Below are 20,566 nucleotides of genomic sequence, written 5' to 3'. Positions count from 1 at the left end.
GAATGGTTCAGATTGGTGTTTTTCAGCCATTACTGAAGGCTTGAAAATAAATTCAGTTCCATCATCTAGTGCCGTGGTCAGCAAACCGCGGCTCGTGAGCCACATGCGGCTCTTTGGCCCCTTGAGTGTGGCTCTTCCACAAAATACCACTTGCGGACGCGCATGTACAGTGCGACTGAAACTTCATGGCCCATGCGCAGAAGTCAGTATTTTGTGGAAGAGCCAGTATTTTGTGGAAGAGCCACACTGAAGGGTCCAAAGAGCTGCATGTGGCTCGCGAGCCACGGTTTGCCGAGCCGAAGTTTGCTGACCACTGAGATTCTAGTGCATGATGGGCCATCCTTGACCGGAGCTGACCTTCCCTAGCAGGAGAGCGAGGCCAGCGGGACACAGACTCAGAAAATGGGATCTCCCGTGCATGGGCCTGGGGGAGATGCTGAGGGAAACGTGTAAGTGGAACTCACCTGAGTAGGTGTCTGGCCTTCGATCTCTCCCAAGCGTGAGCCTCAGAGGGTGTGCTGTCTTGCTGTGTCTCCCAAAGGCCCCTGCGGCCACACTGACTTGCTTACTGTTGCCCTGGTTGCAGGACTCGGAGAAGCGCACTCCGCTGCATGTGGCCGCGTTCCTGGGAGATGCCGAGATTATCGAGCTCCTGATCCTTTCAGGTAAATGCCAGCCGTGCGTAGTCACCGCAGATAACGCCAGCGACCCACTCATTACAGTGACCACGTGAAGGACCGCAAACAGTTTCCTTATGGGGCTTGTGGAAGTTTATTTGATCAGCGAGTTTGTCACTAAAGGTGTAAAAAGTTCAAGAAGTTGTTCTTTTTAAAAAAAAAAAAATATATATATATATATTTATTGATTTCAGAGAGTAAGGGAGAAGGAGAGAGAGATAGAAACATCAGTGATGAGAGAGAATCATTGATTGGCTGCCTCCTGCATGCCCCCTAATGGGGATTGAGCCTGAAATCTGGGCATGTGCCCTTGACTATAATTGAACCCAGGACCCTTCAGTCCACAGGCTGACACTCTATCCACTGAGCCAAACCGGCTCGGGCGCAAGAAGTTGTTCTTATTGAAAAATGACATCTCCAGCAAAACGTATGTGTGGTTTGAAAATCTGATTCCTGACTGTCTATCGGGCCCAGCATGGTAGGTGAATCCAGCGTATTCGGATGTCTTTATAAAAGAACAAACAGGCAAACTGGTTCCTTAGAGTCTATATGAACAGACACAAATGTGTGTATATGTACATAGATCTGAATTGCACTGCAAAACAATGCTTTGTTCTGTTTATGGACCTCTGACTATGGCCATGTAATAAAAATATAAAAACACGCAAGGAAAGGAAACATTAATTTCTGGACAGTGGTTACTTACTTCTGAGGAGGTAGGCTGAGTGAGGGGTGTTTTCAGGAAAGGGCGTAAAAGAGGCTATAACTCTGTAAAGTATTCTATTTTCTAAAAATTGAAAGCAAATATGGCAAATGTGTTAAATCTGATTTGCATGTGCACTGGTCTTTGAGATATTCTCTTTATTTTTCTATGGATTTTAAGTATTTTGTCTGAGTTAAAAACGCCAAGGCTTTCATTTTTGGAAACCTGTGTGCTTGGTACCTCCCACTGAGCAGGTTTCTGAAATCAGTACGTGCTCTCCGCCTTGAGCGTTTGCCAGACAAGGCCCGGGAATGAGTCTGAGCACGTGCCCGCGTCCTGGGGTGGATCACGTGCAGATCCGCTGCCTTTCCTCCTCCCTTCTGTTGGGGAGGTTAAAACTTGGACTCTGCAAAGGCCTGCACCGAGGCTCAGCCTTTGTTTGCTGTAGCAAAGGGAGCTGTAGAACCCAAAGTGAGCTGCGCACGGGTGCGAGCTGATGCAGGTGTTTAAGCAGATGTGGAGGACATTGTGGGCAGGAAACAGAATTGTGCTGGGATCCCTGGCCGGTTTGGCCCAGCAGTTAGAGCGTCGGCCTGTGGACTGAAGGGTCGCAGGTTAGATTCCGGTCAAGGGCACGTACCTTGGTTGCAGGCTCCATCTCCAGCCTTGGTAGAGGCACATGTGGGAGGCAACCAATTGATGTGTCTCTGTCACATCAATGTTTCTCTCTCTCTCTCTCTCTCTCTCTCTCTCTCTCTCCTTCACCCTTCCTTCCACTCTTTCTAAAAATCATTGGAAAAAATACCCTTGGGTGAGGATTAATAAACAAACCAGCAAAAACAACAGTTGTGCTGGGACACACAAGGAAGGTTACATTGCCTCCTTGTGCTGTGTCCCCTGCGAGGTGGGCTTTCCCGGACACAAGTGCTCTGTGCCTTAGACCTGCGGCCTGCGCTCCTGGCCGTTGCCTGGCGCTGGGTGGGAGTCTGTGTGGCGTCCTTGTGTTCCTGAGAGCAGGCCTCCTCTGACGGTCCTAAGATGTTCCAGGGCCGGAGGCCAAACAAACACGCATTGTTCAGTGTTGGCACGGACCAAGGCTCAGAGCCAGCGCGCACCTGGCCGGCTGCCCCAGCGATAGAGACTTGGCCCATGGAAAATTGTAGGCAGAAACCAGTGGGGTGTAAAGTAAAGAACTTTGTGGTATGACACCTAATGGTCCGAACTGCTGTCCTCACCACCCAAATGTATGAAGAGACACCTCAGCGTCTCAGAAAAACGTTAGGTTCATGAATGTGTGAATTCAGAACCTTGTCTTGGACCCCAAGCTTGGTTTTTGTCTGTTTTTCCACACCTGAAAGGGGAGGTTTTAATTCCGCAGCGTGAAGTTGACCCTCTGTTTTCCTTAGGTGCCTCCACGTGTCATAGAGTCCACCAGCCGCTCTTTTTTTTTTTAAATTTTATTGATTTCAGAGAGGAAGGGAGAGGGAGAGAGATAGAAACATCAATGATGAGAGAGAATCATTGATCAGTTGCCTCCTGCATGCCCCACGCTGGGGATCAAGCCCGAAACCCAGGCATGTGCCCTTGACCGGAATCAAACCCAGGAAGGACTCTTCAGTCCTCAGGCTGACGCTCTATCCACTGAGCCAAATCAGCTCAGTTTAGGGCCAGCCACTCTTAAATGTGGCTCATTCAGTGGAGCCTGGAGAATATATCTTGATCTGTATACCTCTTTGTCTTGGAATTCTGAGCTGTAAACCTCTCCAGTATAATTTTGGGTGGCACATGACATGGAATTTCTCCTCCCCCATTAAATTAGAAAGATTTAGGGTCCGAGAGAGCATTGGGAAGGTTCTTGATAAATTTTACTCAACTGTGGAAGCTTTAGGTAAACGCTTGGGATTCACATGGCGTTAGTTTTCCCTTAGGAGTCCTGTATCCAGTTGTATATTATATTCCTAAGGAAATGTCACTGTAAGAGCAGGATGATTTCATCTCTGAGCTTTCATCTGGCAGCTGACCCTTTAGGGTAGCGGTTCTCAACCCTTTGGCGGTCGAACGACCCTTTCACAGGGGTCGCCTAAGACCGTCCTGCACATCAGATATTTACATGACGATTCATCACAGTAGCAACATTACAGTTATGAAGTAGCAACGAAAATAATTTTATGGTTGGGTCACAACATGAGGAACTGTATTTAAAGGGCCAGAAGGTTGAGAACCACTGCTTTAGGAAGTCCACCCAAACTTTTCTCCAACTTCATAACAAATGAGGTGTTAATGATTCCCATGTTGGACAAATCATTTGGCTTTGCCAGAATGGCCCATTACAGCTGTGTTCTCTATTGTATTAACTGCAGAGTGTAGTGTAACCCAACCCCATTAATCCCTCCCGACATTGTCTCCTGTTAGCCAGGCGGATGGAGCCCCGAGGCCCCTGAGCAGAGAGGAACAGGCCTTGCGAAATCCCCCTTCCTGTAAACGCCAGAGCGGATTCTGGCTTTACTTCCCCACCTGACTCTAGCTTCTGTTTGGGAACTGGCCTTGTCTGGCTCAAGTCAGAGAGAAGGCCAAGAGCTTGCTGTTGCCCAGAGCTGCATGCATGAGACCAACGTGAACCAGTGAGTGGATGAGAGTTGAGGGACAAGGTTGCGGTGCAGGAAGCAGAGCACACGGGAACACGACCCCAGTGACAGCAGCTGTAGAGAAACTGGGATGCACACGGGTTAGCGCCCTGGGCTGGAGGAACAACATTGAATCCTCACCCTCTGGCATGGGATGTGTGAGGTGTAAGTATGAATTCAAAATAGTGAGTTCATTTGCATGTAGGCCACCCAACAAGGGGTGTTCCGGTAAAGGGATTTCCTGTGATCTTTCAAAATGTGATTTCTGCTCCCAACGCAAATTGTCTCCTGAGCCCCGGCAGGCCATTGCTTTGATGCTCTTATGCATAACAAATACTCATCCCTTAAGGTTGGATTCGGTTTGTGTGTGTGTGTTTTTCCACCCCCAAGAGGTGAAGGTGATTAAACCAGGCAGTGCTGGTTTTGCCCCCAGAGGTGGTGTGATTATCAGGGGATGAGCCATTTCTGGTGGGCATGGCAACCGGCTCCAACGGCAAGGCCAAGGGGAGTGCTGAAGATGCTCTGAGCGGTTGCCACATCCACGGGATTATCATACACGCTTCCGAAGTCATTGCTTTGAAGGACACCGCTCCTGGGCTGTAACAAGATTTGGTCTCTGCGTGAAAAAAATCAATAGCGAGCCCATTTCATTATATCCTAATCATGTTTCATATGGTTTCTGGTCTATACTTGTTTGTTTCTGTAATTAAAAGCCAAACTGGGGATACATCAGCCTTGAGAATCAGTTATCCTCTTTAACCTCTAAGCGTTTTCAGTCCCTCATGTACCTTTGGTCTTTGTTCTACTTTTTCCTAGACGACAGGGCTAAGAGAACAGACATGTCGCCCCTGGAAAATAAGCTCAGAGCTCCCGTTACTCCTGCTCTCTGTGAACATACAATCAGGCGGTAATAGGGGTGAGACGAAAAACACACTTAACTCGCAATCAGGGTTCATGCCTGACAGCTGTGAGCTGGGTCTCTGTTTCTGACGAATCAGGAGAGCCTGCCATTTAAAGAATAATCATTTAAGCTTCAGATGTCCTTGGGCACACCGCATCTGCCTTTAAATCACTCGGCATGCAGGCCCCGTGTCCTTCGGTGCACCATGGCCCCTGACGGGCAGGTAAATAAGAGGGAGCGTCCTTTAGAAAAGTCAGTTATAAATACTCAACCGTCTCCGTCTCCCGCTGACATGTAAACAAGGCTGGATGTGTTCCGGAAAGAGGCCGAGGAAGCCAGTGGCAGGGATGACACTGATGAAATACTGCCTGGTCCCCGTTCAGATAACTCTGCTTTTGTCTTAGTAATTCCGTTGCTGGGGAGGGGAGCTTTCCTGGAGGACGAGTGGAGGGACAGGGGACTCAGCGGTGACCGTGAGAAGCCCCTTCCCAGCTCTGTGATGAGCTTTCAGTACCTGGAGCCGCAGGGAAGCAGTGCCGGGGTGTGTTACACAAGAGGGGGTGAGGGGGGGTTGCTTTATGAGCTCAGCCAGCTCGGGGTCATTTTTCTCCTTGAGAGAATTTTAATATTAAAAGCCACACTGGGATCTACATACAACTGAAAGTTTTCAGAATACATAAATAAAAATTATCATAACAACACAATGCAAATGTCTATAAATTATAAGGACAAACAAGAATAGAATAAGGGAAATAGGCAAAGCCTCTGAACAGGCAGTTCTCGGAGAATGAATGATGAGTGGGCAGGAGACAAGCATTAGCAGATACCCAACCGCACTGTTAAACAGGAAGGCACCGCAACGAGATGCCATTCCCCTCTCATCGGATTTGCAACATTTTCAATGGTTATAACTCCAAGTTATCTCCCTTAGGAACATGATATAGAGCCTTCTAATGCGGCACACAAAGCCCGAGCAGGTTGTATGTCACGGGGGTCGGGGGGAGGGAGGAGAGGGAAGGAGGAGAAGGGGGCAGGGAGAAGGAAGGGAGGGAGGTTGAAGGTAAAATTCTGACATGCGGTGGCCAAGCAGGTGGACTCAGGTCTGGGCATGTGCCACACGCAGGCAGCCTGCCCTCAGGAGTGTCCTGGTTGGCTGGCTGGTGATGGAGCTACGGGGGATGAGATGCTTAGGTTCACAAAGTGGTGATGACAGGATGGCATTTGGAGTCAACGAAAGGTTCCCGGAGACAGAGCACTGCCCTCTGCGTGGACGTGGCTTCCCCATCGTCTTTCCTGGCTGAGCTCCTGGCCTCTGGCTGCCCTGCAGCTGTGTGTGTGTGGCGGGGGGCGGGGGGGGCGGGGGGGGCGGGGGGAGGCCTGCGTTTGGGACCAGCACAGCAGCTGTGGAGAGAGGAGAGCATGAGAGGAATGTTAAGACACCTGCTTGGAACACATCCTCAACTGGAAAGTTCCTTTTCAATCGAACTGTTCCACCAACAGCCTCTTGCTATGTATTGTCCTTATTCCCTGGCCTGAACTGGAAAATCCTGGAGGATGCTGAGTGGCGGGACCACTTTATATGGAAAGAGTGGACGTGTTATTTTTTTTAGACATATACTTCTTCTTTTTAAAACATATATTTTTATTGATTTCAGAGAAGAAGAGAGAGGGAGAAACACCACTGAGCCACGCCAGCCGGGCCACAAGTATACCTTCAAAGCTTCCCAGGCCCGGCCGGTGTGGCTCAGTAGTTGAGCGTCAACCTATGAACCAGGAGGTCACGGTTCAATTCCCGGTCAGGGCACAGGCCTGGGTTGTGGGCTCCATCCCCAGTGTGGGGCATGCAGGAGGCAGCAGATCAATGATCCTCTCTCATCATTGATGTTTCTGTCTCTCTCTCTCTCTCCCTTCCTCTCTGAAATCAATAAAAATATATTTAAAAAAATTTTAAAGTATAGATGTGCCTGGCCCAATCTCAAACCAGTGAAATTAGTCTTGGGGGTGGGAGGACAGGAGTCTGTCTCTTGGTTTTAGGGATTATTATGCTCCTGTTTTCTATAATTACTATCGTTAATGGTATTTGTCCTTCAGTTAAAGAGAAAAAGATTGTGTATGGTCTATGATTTATTATTTCCTTTTAGCTGGTATCTTAAACTAAATTTCTAGCTCATCATCTCCTGGTGCCTTTTGAAAAAACACACACGTAAAAAAAAACAAGGTTCTATTTTTTAAGCTGTTAGTGGCCTTGGCCTCACAGGGATGAGCCAGCCCTGCTTCCACTGGCCTCCTGTCCCAGCCTGGCCCATAGGCACCACCCCACCTCCCCTCCTCTGCCCGCTTTGCTCGCTTCCTCACTCTTCTTCCTCACCGACTTCCTTCCTTGCTGTCCTAAGGCCAAAAGAGTCTCATCGTACTGCATCGCAGACGACGGCATTTTCTCTTGCTCCTCTTTAGTAGCCCTTTTAACAAAACTTTCCATCTCTGATCAGAAGACTGGTCAAAACCCTGAAGCCCCCTGGAAAGGGAGCTCAGATGGGGTTGTTTTATTTTTTAATTTTCTTTTAAAAAATATATTTTTTTTGTTATTGATTTCAGAGAGGAAAAGAGAGGGAGAGAGAGAAAGATTAATGATGAGAGAGAATCATTGATCGGCTGCCTCCTGCACGCCCCCCACTGGAGATCGAGCCCACAACCTGGGCACGTGCCCTGACCGGGAATGGAACCATGACCTCCTGGTTCATAGCTCAACACTCAACCACTGAGCCACGCAGATCGGGCAGATAGGGTGTTTTATCAGCTCAGCTGTAGACCTGGAGGGCTTGCCCTGGTGAGGATTGTGAGGGTGTCACGGAAGGAGGGCCGATTCTGCTGTCCTTGACTCCGTTCATTCGGGGCGTCTGCTCCTTGATGGAGGTGGCTTCGGAGATGAAACTGTGAATGTGAGCTGGCTCCTGCTCGGGTCTGAGCGGGGTCTGGCTGGTGTGAGCCTGTCTGTCCCCCACAGAGTGAGGGAGCCTGTCTGTCCCCCCACAATGTGAGGGAGCCTGTCTCCCCCCACAGTGTGAGGAGCCATGCGCAGCCCACACAGGCTTCCTGTTGGTCTGCCCCAGCGCTCCATGGTGGCTGCCTTATTCCCACCCAAATGCCTGGCTAGTCCCAGAGACAGAATGGGGACTCCTGGATAAAGGAGATTTCTGCTGATCCTCTCAGCCCCGACGAAATCCCTTCAGAACTCAACTTCGCCCGACGCGTTTGGAAGTGGACTGGCCCCTCGTGCACACTAGTTGGAAGGCTGCTTGTCGTTGACCGTTTGCCAAGAGAGTGTTGTGTGACCTGTGAGATAAATATCCTTAATGACTAAACAGAAAATACTTTATCTGGTTATGTATTTTATATCCAGGAATATACCTTCTATTCGGGAACACACACACACACACACACACACACACACTGGAAAAGTCCTTCATTCCTCAGAACACACATGTCCACAGCCCTGGAGAACCTGTCCTCTCACCACTGTGTCTCCTGCCCAGTGAGATGCCGTATTTCACACACTGGAAAAGTCCTTCATTCCTCAGAACACACATGTCCACAGCCCTGGAGAACCTGTCCTCTCACCACTGTGTCTCCTGCCCAGTGAGATGCCGTATTTCCCACCCAGTCTTTACCAGTTCTCGGACATTCTCAGTTCTTGATCTCGCTCCTCGGCAGCCCTGGGGGTCTCCTCCTGTGCAGTTGCCAGAAAGCACGGGGCTGATACAGGAGAAAACAAAACGCAGCGTGGTGATTGTGCCGGGCAAATGAGAGCGCAAGATACAGCCTCTGACGTGACCTCAGCCCCCATCCTCGCGCGCCCCCCCCCAACCCCCCCCCCCCCCCCGCCCCGCATCATGCCTCTCACCTGTGCTCTTTGGTTCCAGGAGCTCGTGTGAATGCCAAGGACAACATGTGGCTGACCCCGCTGCACCGGGCCGTGGCCTCCAGGAGTGAGGTGAGTGGCTGGCTGATGTGATCTACCACCTTCAGTCCCTGGAGAGAGAAACATTCTCTCCGCTGGAGTAGGATTCTCACTGGTGAGCTAAAGGCTTTGCTTCGCATGCAAGAGGGTTACCAACAATGAACAGCTGTTGATTTGAGTGCCAGCTGCATGGCAGGCACAGGGCTGGGGGTGACTGGGGTGGTCCGGGGTGGGCCCCATGGTCCTTGGCTTCAGTGAGCTCTCAGTCTGGAGGGGGAGGCACGCAGGTAAGTGGATCAGTCCGACATCAGAACTGAATGGAGGAGGAAGCAAAGAACTGCTTGGATAGAGAACATCTTCCAAGAAGAGATGCCTGGCTGAGCCAGTCCTTCGAGGATGAGTAGGGGCACTCCCTACTCAAGGGAACGAGGCTGTTTCAATAAAACTTTATTTACAAAAACAGACCAAAATGATCTGTGCTAAAATATTTTTAGAAGTATTGCCTATTTAAGAATATAGCCCCCCCCCCACACACTCAAATACATATTTTCTTTGCATAACCTGTTGCTTTGTGTGAAATGCATTTCTAAATATTTCTTTAAAAGAAGTACCTCTTGAAGATATTATCTCATTCCCCTAGTCTTAGTTACTCAAAAAATAAACACATTTTGTGACTTTTAGAAAACAAATTACTAATGATTTCACTGGTCTTATCTCCAAAAAGTATGAATTTGTGAAATGTTCTTGTCTATTTTGTTTTGTCAGTCTATCCTCAATTTACATACTACTTAACGCAGAGCGAGAATTAGTACCAGTGCAATAAATAACGCACAAGGCAAAGGTATTCAAGTGACAGTAGGTATTGTTATTTTGCTCTGAATGTGTGAAAAGCATCCTGTACCAGCAGTTTTTACACCATTTCTCGGAGATGATTATCTTCGATCTTTTTGGCCATATATCTGCAGTACTTTCCCAGCATGCATCTTCAAAATGTGCATCTCATTTATTTATAAATTATATACTGAACTGCTGTCATATTTCCAGGCACCATAGACTCAGGGGGAGGCTCTTCATTTATCAGATCTCCCATGACCCAGGGAGATAATAGGCTTCTGAAGGCTTTCCTGTTTTGGCCAAGCTCCTGTCAGATCTGATGAAATCTGTCATTACTTTACCTTGTAATGTAGGCGATAGGAAGCTTTACCCAGAGTGGAAGTGTCAGCTCCGTAGCTTCCACGTTGTTCATGTGGGTTCCTTGCGTACACCTGGCTTCGTTTAGGATGCTCTTCGTTTAAGGGCACATCTCACAACCTGTAAATGGACGTGGCAGGCCCTTCCCTGTGCCTTTGTGTGCACTCCCAGCGAATGAATGGAGCCAGGGCCACCCCACGCCCTCAGGACTGTGGAAGCCCCCCTCTTCCCTGAGGGCATCCCCAATCCTGTGAGGCCAGATCCTCTGCAGCGCTGACTGAGGGCACAGCACCAACCCAGAAGTTAAATGCCAGCTGAAATGCTTTCCTTTTTAAAGAAAAATACAAGTGAAGGTTCCAATATTTTCTTCCCACATCACAACGAATTAATTGCCTGTGCGTCTACTTAACCCTCCATATTTATGAGAACAAAGTTGATAAAAAAATATCATTTTTCTAATTTAAATTTTAATGTTTTATTGTGATTGAGCTTCTCTTTTGCTTATTTTTTGTGCACTCAGCTAGTTTTTAGGATAGAACCTACCTGGGTAATATTTCTCTCAACCTTCCATAGTTCTAGGCATGTTTCGCACAGTATGTAAGCATAATGGGTACACATGTTTTGCTCTGAAATGGCCTCAAGGACTATTTAGCAATCATTATTTTATTGTCTGTCTTGCTGAGGATGGGTGGCAGATATATTTCCTCCCCTTTTTGGTAATCTTAACAAATTGCTTGCTTGGGCCCTGTCAGCTTATTACCCTTCATTTATAGCATCTAAGTGGAGTTACACTACTTCTTTAAATTCTACTCAGTTATCCATTCCCTTCCACATGTACTGATTTATGGAACATTCTTTTTATTTTATCATTTATGTCCCTGATGAAAGTATTACTCTTGAGAGTTCGAATTGTCTTCTATCGGGGGCACTTTCATATACTTGCATGATAACGTAGCCCGGTCACTCCAGGCCTGTGGGGATCAGGGTGGACAGCGGTGAGCCCTTGGTCCATGAAGGGTGGCGGGAGTATGGGACTGATGCCTTTCACTGGCTCATGGATGACACATTGATAAGATGTCCATACAGGAGCTCCATTAACTGCCCCAAGGATGTCTCTGGAAATAAAGAGAAGCAACCACAGCCCATCGCCTTTCCAGAGAAGCTGCATCATTCACTTGATTGAGCAGAGGCGTCGCAGTCCTGGCTGTGCAACCAGGTCCCCAGGGAGGTCACAGAGAGCCCGAGGCCGGCTAGACCCTCGGGGTGGGACCAGGCATCTATTTTTAAGGGCTCCCCAGGCGGTTTCATCGCACAACAAGGTTGAGGTGTAGTTCAAGAGGCAAACAAGCTGCCGGGGTCAATAGAAGGAAAGTGAAAATTGGGAGGCTCCGGAAAGGTGAAGGAACTCAATAGTAGAAGAGAAATCACCCCTTTGTAACATGGAAAAGGCTGGAAGAACACTTGTGTAGCTTCAGGTCGAGGTGGTAACAGACATCCTCTTTGCTTCACTGCTTATCGATCACAGAGTGAGGGTTGCGATGTTGGCCGAGAGCACTGAAGATTTATAAATCGATCCAGAATGTCTGAAGGGCTTGGAGGCCTTGGGCTTTGGAAGGGGGAGACTGATCAACGAACACCTCTAACCTCAGGTGATCTTGGGGGGCCTTTTGGCCGAAGGATATGTCGCCCAGATGTGCACACTTGCACATGCGTGCTCTCATTTGGCCAAAAACACCTGCTACCTTATAAGGAAACCTTATACTCAGAAGGTTTAATTGGTGTTGGACCTGTGCCAGGGCCCTTGGCCTACCAAAGAGACGCACAGGGAGTCTGTTTTGATCTGCGCCACTCTGGATCTTTATCTCGCATTCGCTTTGCTTGTCACAGGAGAGCATCCCTCTGAAGCCAGCCGCGGGGGCAGGAGCCGCCCCTGTCGGTAGCTCGGGGTCTGGTGAAACCGCTCACACCCAAGGAGTATTGATCGGGCATCTGTCCGTGACCCCTGCGCACTCTGCTTTGCTTGTAGGAGGCAGTGCAAGTATTGATTAAGCACTCGGCTGATGTCAACGCGAGGGACAAGAACTGGCAGACCCCGCTGCACGTCGCCGCCGCCAACAAGGCCGTGAGGTGTGCGGAAGTGATCATTCCCCTGCTGAGCAGCGTCAACGTCTCCGACCGCGGCGGCCGCACGGCCCTGCACCACGCCGCTCTCAACGGCCACGTGGAGGTGGGCGTCCTCACCCCTGGGAGCAAGGGTCCTCCCTCCTGCTCTCTCAGCCCGGATGGAACCATCTGCCATCTGTGTCCTCTCTCCCTCTCCCTCTCTCTCTCTCCCTCTCTCTCTCTCTCTCTCAGCCCACAGTGGAACCTACTATTACTGCTGAGACCTTTACGGAATGTGGTCATAATATTTGTACACAAAACCACAGGCATTTATATCCATTTTTATTTACCTATTTTAAAATATATTTTTATTGATTTCAGAGAGGAAGGGAGAGGGAGAGAGAGATAGAAACATCAATGATAAGAGAGAATCATTGATCGGCTGCCTCCTGCACGCCCCACACTGGGGATCGGGCATGTGTCTTGACCGGCAATGGAACTGTGACCTCCTGGTTCATAGGTCGACGCTCAACCACTGAGCCACGCTGGCCAGGCTATATCCATTTTTAAATTTGGAGCCACAGCAAATTGAAAAAGTAGCCGTCACCTGAGTTTTTTTCTCCTGACACACATGCTGCCAGGTTTGAACTCTGTTTGAACTCCGATCTCTGACCGGCCTGGCCTTGCACTTGGTGCAGTTCCCCTGCAGGCGGTGAGGGGCCCTCCCCCGCCCACAGTGCACACGGGACCTCACTCTTGGTTTATCTTGCAGATGGTCAACCTACTCCTGGCCAAAGGGGCGAACATCAACGCCTTTGACAAGAAGGACCGGCGGGCCCTGCACTGGGCAGCGTACATGGGTGAGTGGTCCATGGATGGGAAGCAAGTGCACGTGACCTTCATGCAGGAAGCCAGGGGTCTCTCACTGACCACACAGGTTCTTTCTCGGGCAAGTCTGACCTCTTTTCCCGCTTGGGATTCAGCTGGATTGAGATTTGGTCCGTTTTCCTGGCAGGCGTCGAACACTCTAGTTGGGCAGTTGCTTTGCCAGAGATTTATTTCTCCTCCAGGGAGGAGGAGGCATGCATCATGGCCTGGATCCCACTGAGTGCGCTTCAGTCTGGATTGGAAAGCTGCACAAATGGTGCTTCTTTTAACTTGTTGTGGAAGCAAGATAAGGTGTTTACAGAGAAAGCAGCCTGGCTAGCAAAGCAAGGATGTAAATGCCATTTGTCTTTTTATTTATAAATATTTTTGAAAGAACCAGAAAGGAAGGATGGATAGACCGCCCCGCCCCCCGGCTGCTGTGTAGGTTGAGGTGGCCGGAGTCACTGTGGATTGTCCTGCTTCTCCATGTCCTACAAAGCTGGGGGTTGTGGTCCTCGCTTCTGCCAGCTCGGCCAGGGTGGTGGTGGTGGGGGGGGGGGGGGGGGGGGAGAAGGTACATTTCTCTATTTTTCCTTTTCACTTCTGTTGGCTCAAATACCACTGAAAAAAGATAGACCAAGAGTAGAGTTTATTCTCGGTGTGGTCCTGTGGGAAACGGAGATCCTTCCTTGTGTTTCTGATTGGAGAACATCCTGCAATAGAAAGCAGACAAGATTCTATTGGCACCAAGCTCTAACCCACTTGAAGGCCCATCCGCAGGAGACGATGTTGGTAAATTATGGGAGATCTACACATCGGACACTGCGCAGTAACGGCAGTGATGATGTTGTTGTATTTATTAACATAGGAGGGTCCTCTGACATGCCAACTGAAAACAGATCACAACACAGTGTGAATACTATGACCCCCATTAAAAAAATATATACAATAAAAACAACCTGGTGTATGATGCACTGAAATGTTCATTGATCATCTCCAGGGATTAGTGATTGTAGGTGATTTTGGTTTCCTTTTAATACTGCTTGGCTTTTCTGAATCTTCTTAAGCATACAAGCCTTTTATCTCATAAAAAAACAGTAACATTAATTGTGGGGAGAAAAGAAGGTGGGTTGGAGCAGAGATGAAATAAAGGATGTGCTCTTGGGTCTGAATGAATCTCTGGGCTTGGAACACCAGAATCCTAAGACTTTGTGAGCCTATCATGTGCAGATGAGGTGAGCTGAGTTGGCTGAGCAGATTGGATGGCCCTGTGGGGCTGGAGCCGGTGGGCATTTGCCAGGCCGACCTTCAGGCAGAGCACACAGTAGGCTGGTGTGGGATGGCACTCAGACACCCGGGGCTTCCAGTCTGTTCCTTGCTGATGTGCAGCTAGAGCATGTGTGTAGAATTGCTTTGAAGAAGGAAAGTCGTCATTATGTGTGTCATCAGGATTCAAATAGGAAAATACATGGTTGATGATCTGTAGGAAATAAAGGACAAACCAACGAAAGACAGCACCACTAGTCTTCCTATATACAAGTCCTGGGGGAAAAGAGTCAAATATTAATAAAACAAGCCATGACCAAACACACACACATACACACACACACACACACACACACACACTTTCTCTCTCTCTCTCTTTCTCTAACTCTCCCTCTTTCACATGCGGGCACACACCTCTCTCTCTCTCTCTCTCTCTCTCACACACACACACACACACACACACACATCTCTTTCTCTGCCACACTCAGGCACACACCTCTCTCTCTCATACACCCCTCTCTTTACACACACACACACACACATTTTAGATGAGACAGTACTCATCTACCCTTCAGTTATCAACCATGTTTACAGCGATGACCCCAAAGCATTGAACAATCTTCAGTCACAAAATAAAGCTCAAAAGCATTTAACATATTATATGTAGTGACATAGGGAACAGAGAGAAATATTCTAGATAATATGCCAACAGGGGTTGAAACTAGGATTTTCTGTTTAGCCAATAATTCACGAGAATACTTTTAAGTGAAACCATATGAAATTGCCATTTCTGTGCCACCCCCAAACACACACACACGCACACACATGGTCAAACAGCAGCAATTTCATATAATTTAAAAGTTAATCTGGAGTCATCCTGATTAATTGATTTTTTTTCTTTCATTAATTTTTTTCAAACCAAATTGCCACTGCTGGGCCTTTCAGTGAGGCATGGCAAGTGGTTTCAAAAGCATTGCTTTCATTTTAACATAATGCTTGAAGGTTGTGGTACTAACACTTTACAGGACCTTGTTCTTACTTAGTATTTATTGATGAACAGGCATCTCTCCTATTAGATCCTGCAGAAAAGGCTCCCATAGGAATCATCGATTTCTCCCCACCCCAGCATTTACATAAAGCCTGACACATAGTAGGTGCTCTCTAAATATTTGTTGAGTATTTCCATGAACCAGCTTTTGTAAAGAGCTTAGCAAAAAGCTGATGGCGATGAGAGCTCACAGGGGTCACTTAGGTGGCACGAGTCCTCAAGTCGTCCTGTAAAGCTTAACGGTGTCTCTGCTGCTTGCTCTGTGAAGGCCACCTGGACGTGGTGGCGCTGCTCATGGACCACGGCGCGGAAGCGACCTGCAAGGACAAGAAGGGCTACACCCCCCTGCACGCCGCAGCTTCCAACGGACAGATCAACGTTGTCAAACATCTCCTCAATCTGGGGGTGGAGGTGAGCCACCACCATGCACCACCCTGGGTATATTTGGGGGCTTTCTGTTGTTCTGAAGTGAAATCCTCTGGATTTGTGGGTTTTCTTTTGTTCTGAAATTAAACCCTGTTTGCATTTTATTTTTATTTATTCATTTGAGAGAGAGAAAGAGGAAAGTGGGAGGAGGGGCTGGAGAAGGAAGGAGAAGGAGAGAGAGAAAAAACATCGAAACATTGATTGGTTATTCTACCCATTTATCTATGCACTAGAGGCCTAGTGCACGAAATTCATGCACTGGGGGGGGGGGGGGGACCCCTCAGCCTGGATTGCCAGAGGGTGCAGGCCTGAATGCAGGAGGTTGGCCAGCTGGGGAGGGACTGTGGGAGGGCTCCAGAGTATGTCCGGCCCATCTTGCTCGTCCTGATCAGCCAGACCCCAGCAGCAAGCTAACCTACTGGTCAGAGCATCTTCCTCCTGGTGGTCACATCAGTGCACATCATAGCAACTGGTCAAATGGTCGACTGTCTGCCCCCTGGTGGTGAGTGCATGTCATAGTGAGCGGTCGAGCGACTTTAGTATATCATTCGCATATTATGCTTTGATTGGTTGAATGGCCTACCAGACGACCGGACACTTAGCATATTAGGCTTTTATTATTTAGGATTGGTTAATTCTTGTATGTGCCCTGACGGGGGATGGAACCCACAACTTTGGCGTATCGGGAAAATGCTCTAACTAACTGAGCTACCCGTCCAGGACTAAATCCTGTTTCCATTTTAACTCAAGAGGAAAAATACCCTTCTTACTAGTACCCTGTCTTTGAGTTTCAATGGGCAACTAACTGGTGGAGGGCAATGGGGGCATCTAATTACCGGAAAACCAGAAACAGACTAACTTTCTGTGTCACAATAGATAGAGAAATAGTTTTATATGTATAAAATACGCATTAACCAGTCAATTTTAAAGACTGGCTAGGACTCCCCATCCCACCTTCGGAATCTGGCCTTCTACCTGGTGGCTTACGAGCAGAAATGAGGGAGTGGCAGGACAGCAGCAGAAGGGTTCAGTGCTGAGCTGGAGAGGTCAGCCCAGACCCTGAAGGTAGCAGAGCAGGAAAGGAAAACCAAGTTGCAAAACTGAGACCCTGAGGGTGAAACCCAGCAAGCGGGGCAGGAAGACAGAGCCATGGCCTAACCCAGGCCAGCTTCATGGTCCTGCTATAGGATGCGGCCTTGTGAGGTGTCAGGCGGCAGCCACACCCAGGGTGGCCTCTGAGCCCCACTTCTGAGCTCCAGCTCTACAGCACCTCCCTGTGCACCTCCCACTCCTTTGCTTCCGGTTCACTGTGAGTTTCAGACTTCTTTCTTCTTCTTTTTAAAAATACTATTATTGATTTCAGAGAGGAAGGAGAGGGAGAGAGAGATAGAAACATCAGTGATGAGAGAGAATCATTGATTAGCTACCTTCTACACGCCCCACACTAGCGATCGAACCCACAACCCGGGCATGTGCCGTGACTGGGAATCGAACCGTGACCTCCTGGTTCATAGGTTGACTCTCAACCATTGAGCCACGCCAGCTGACCAGGCTTCTTTTTCACTCCCCTGATTCACTTCTCCTCTGGCATTCCAGGCAGCTTTGCCCTTCACTTGTTAATCCCTTCCATAGCCCACAACTGTCTGACCACTAGTTGAAACCTCTCACTCACTCTTCCTCCCCAGTTCACTGTTTGTCACACCCCCTTTCTGCTGCTCTTTACCTCCGGTGACAAGCATGTCCAGGATGACCACGATGGGCAGGAGTAAGCGCTGAACAATTACGTTGACACATGGACGTTTTCTTTCTCTGGCACAGCCGTTAGGTTTTTTTGTGGGAAATGGGGTGAATTGGCTGCAGGGACTTTAATCCCCCGTCCCACACTCATTTGCAGATCGATGAAATCAACGTCTATGGGAACACGGCGCTCCACCTGGCCTGCTACAACGGGCAGGACGCTGTCGTCAACGAGCTGACCGACTACGGTGCTAACGTGAACCAGCCCAACAACAGTGGCTTCACCCCTTTGCATTTTGCTGCTGCCTCCACCCACGGTGCTTTGTGTCTTGAGCTGTTAGTCAACAACGGGGCGGATGTTAACATCCAGGTATGGCACTCTTAGTGTCTTTCTTTCTCTCTCTCTCTCTCTCTCTCTCTCTCTCTCTCTCTCTCTCCCCCTTTCTCCCCCCTTATCCCTCTCCCTTCCTCCCTCCCTTCCTCTAAAATCAATTATAAAAGAAAAAAGAAAGAGTTAGAGAAAAGGAAGGAAGTGGAGGGGAGTGTAGAGTCTTCGTGAAGAAAAGCAGGTAATAATGGAAAAGTAGAATAGCTGAAGAGAATGTCAGAGTTCTAGATCTTGTAAACAGAGACCATCCAGGTCCTAAGTGGAGGTAAGAGGAAGGTCTTTGAGGGCATTGAAGAGATCAAGGAACTGTAGCCCAAGGTGGGGGGAGAGTCATCGTGTGGGAGTGTGGGATTGAAGTCGGAGAGTGTGCTGGTGGGAGGCTAACAGGTGGCCAGACCTTCAATGTCCCTAGGCTTGTGGACATTGCCATCCTGGTGTCTGAGGGACACCCTTAAAGCCCCCAAAGAAAGAAAAATTATTGAAATTAAATGAAGTTTCTCTTTTCACCAACCTCCATTCAATTAATTCAAAGGTTTTCAGTCACCTCTGTAAACATGTGACTGATACTCTCTGTGCTTATCCCGGGGCTAGAAGGACACACCTACCTACTGCTCCCCGGTCACTGACAGTGGCAGTTCCCATTGGACAGGGCTTCAGCTGTGTATGGAGCATCGGTTTATGGCAGCCTTCTTTTCCCCATAAAAGAGACATGGAAGCATAGTTATTAGATTTAATATTAACTTTTCCTGTGGACTGCTAATCATCAGTAGAATATAGGAAATAGCATTTTTAAAACCTGAGACTTGGGTTTATGTGTTCTCAAACCTATGCCGGTGGGATTTTGAATTAAATCTAGCCTTTCCCCTCAATCTCCCTACATCCACTCTGTCTACATCCTCTTGGTTTCCTCCTTCTCTCGGGCCCCCCTTAGCTATTCCAGATGGCTTCTGGGATCATAGATCCTCTGACATTTCCGTAGAGCCATTCTGTCTGACTCTGGAGGTAGCTTTCTAATTGAAGTGGTTATCTCTCTCTACCACGTTGCTCCCTGGCTTTTGAAAGTGTTTGTAGATTGCAAGACAGTTTGTATTTGTTTAGATTTTCTAAAGCTTGAGGGAAATCACATACTGAAATATGGCCAATACCCACCCACGCGTTCACTCTGTTTTCCTCCATCCTCACAAAACACTAAAAGCAATGTCTTCAAGGGCAATGGCAAGAATATTGAAAGAGGAGGAAGGATATGTGTCCTGCGTGCACTTGACAATCCCTCATTTTGCTTAGATTGACCGTGGCTTTGACCTTGTAATATTAGTTTATTTGTGATAAAATAAGACATAATACTTCATACAGCAATCCATCAAAGGCTCATACAGCAATCCATCGAAGGTTCTTCCATTGACTTAGGAAGCCCTTTGGGGTTTCTGGCTCTATCTGGCCCCCTCCCCCTGCTGACCTTAGTGTTGTGTTCTAGAGGCGCTATTGGCCTTTAGTAGGACACTGAGCTGGTGACTCTGGGAGGCAGCATGTATTCCACAAAGAGCACAAAGCCTGCAGGTTCCCGGGGAGGAGAATGTCTGTGTGTTTAGGGAAGGTTTTGTGAGGAGTTGGAGGATGAGGAAGGGCGGCATTAGGAGCGGAGGAAGAGAATGAACGGATTTCTGAGGAAAAGGGTCAAGAAGAGGGAAACACTCCCTTAGGCCAAGGATCAATCTTCCTCAGATGGTGCTGAATTCTGCCCCGAAAGAGTATTCAGATTTGTCACAAAATATCCTTAATCCTCAATTCGTTTTTCTTCATGATTTATGACTCACTCTGAGCCAGTAGAAGAGCTTTTTGCTTAATGAAATAAATCCCCCAAATAAAATTTTCCGAGCCCTCAATCTGATGGGAAAATGCATCTGGAAATCGGAGGGAGCCTAGACATTCAGAATAAGATTTGGAAAAGCAAAGCTGTGAATAAGCAGAGGAACTGCGCATGACCTCTCCTTCGAGCATGCAGGGATCTTTCATCTTGGAGGTTCTCAGAACATCAGCAGCCACGGCCAGCCCCCTTGTGCACCCTGTCTCAGGCAGGGCCCCTCCTCTCAGCCCGAGGACTCCGAGTTCCAGCTCGCAAGGCGAGCTACAAAGTAGTGTCCTTTTGACCTTCATTGGTGGTCAAGGGCTTTTTGAAGTTCATACCATATGAACAAAACTGCCCTAAAGTGACTTGTAATGCTTCCGTCACCTCCCCGCCCCCCTGCCACCCATCTCCCTGTGAGAAAAGGATAGTCAGCAACGGCCTGGACTCAGTGGTAGGCGAACCCGGGCAAAGATCGACAAGGATAAACCTGAATGGGCATCACCGCTGACCATCACGTTGTCCTTTGGGTTTTCCTGACCTTGGTCAGTCAGCCTATGTATTTGTCCCTTTACCAAAGGCACACACACGCCAAGGGAGCGGCAGGTGTGGCGCTGCTGTCCCTGAAATGGACCCTCTTGGTAGACAACACTCTACAGGCCCTTGCTTCTGTCCCCGCTAACTGGCCGCAGTTTGCTTGGTGACCACCAGATTGGGGGGACGCCTCAGGGAAGGCTTTAAGCTGTTCTCCAGGCGTGGAAAAGTGCTCAGTTAAATATGTACAAAGATACCATCTAAACACGGAAATACCCGTGGCTTTATGTGTTTAATGAA

General features: G+C 48.4%; 1 protein-coding gene across 6 annotated transcripts in view; it reads left to right on the top strand.

Annotated features, from left to right (window-relative positions):
• ANKRD44 (ankyrin repeat domain 44) overlaps window positions 1-20,566 on the top strand; it is a 223,762-nt gene that overhangs the window by 113,556 nt on the left and 89,640 nt on the right. For all 6 annotated transcript variants that reach the window (XM_070421756.1, XM_070421751.1, XM_070421753.1 and 3 more), the window contains exons 3-8: window positions 587-665; window positions 8,826-8,896; window positions 12,081-12,281; window positions 12,930-13,017; window positions 15,607-15,749; window positions 17,659-17,871. In XM_070421756.1, the coding sequence (XP_070277857.1) occupies window positions 587-665; window positions 8,826-8,896; window positions 12,081-12,281; window positions 12,930-13,017; window positions 15,607-15,749; window positions 17,659-17,871 (795 nt within the window). The remainder of the gene's footprint in view (window positions 1-586; window positions 666-8,825; window positions 8,897-12,080; window positions 12,282-12,929; window positions 13,018-15,606; window positions 15,750-17,658; window positions 17,872-20,566) is intronic.

Source organism: Myotis yumanensis, unplaced genomic scaffold (genome assembly GCF_028538775.1).
Source record: "Myotis yumanensis isolate MYYU_CA2020_CCGP unplaced genomic scaffold, mMyoYum1.0.hap1 SCAF_8, whole genome shotgun sequence".
Lineage (NCBI taxonomy): Eukaryota > Metazoa > Chordata > Mammalia > Chiroptera > Vespertilionidae > Myotis > Myotis yumanensis.
Note: the sequence above shows the minus strand (reverse complement) of the source record. Positions and strands in the feature narration are given on the sequence as shown.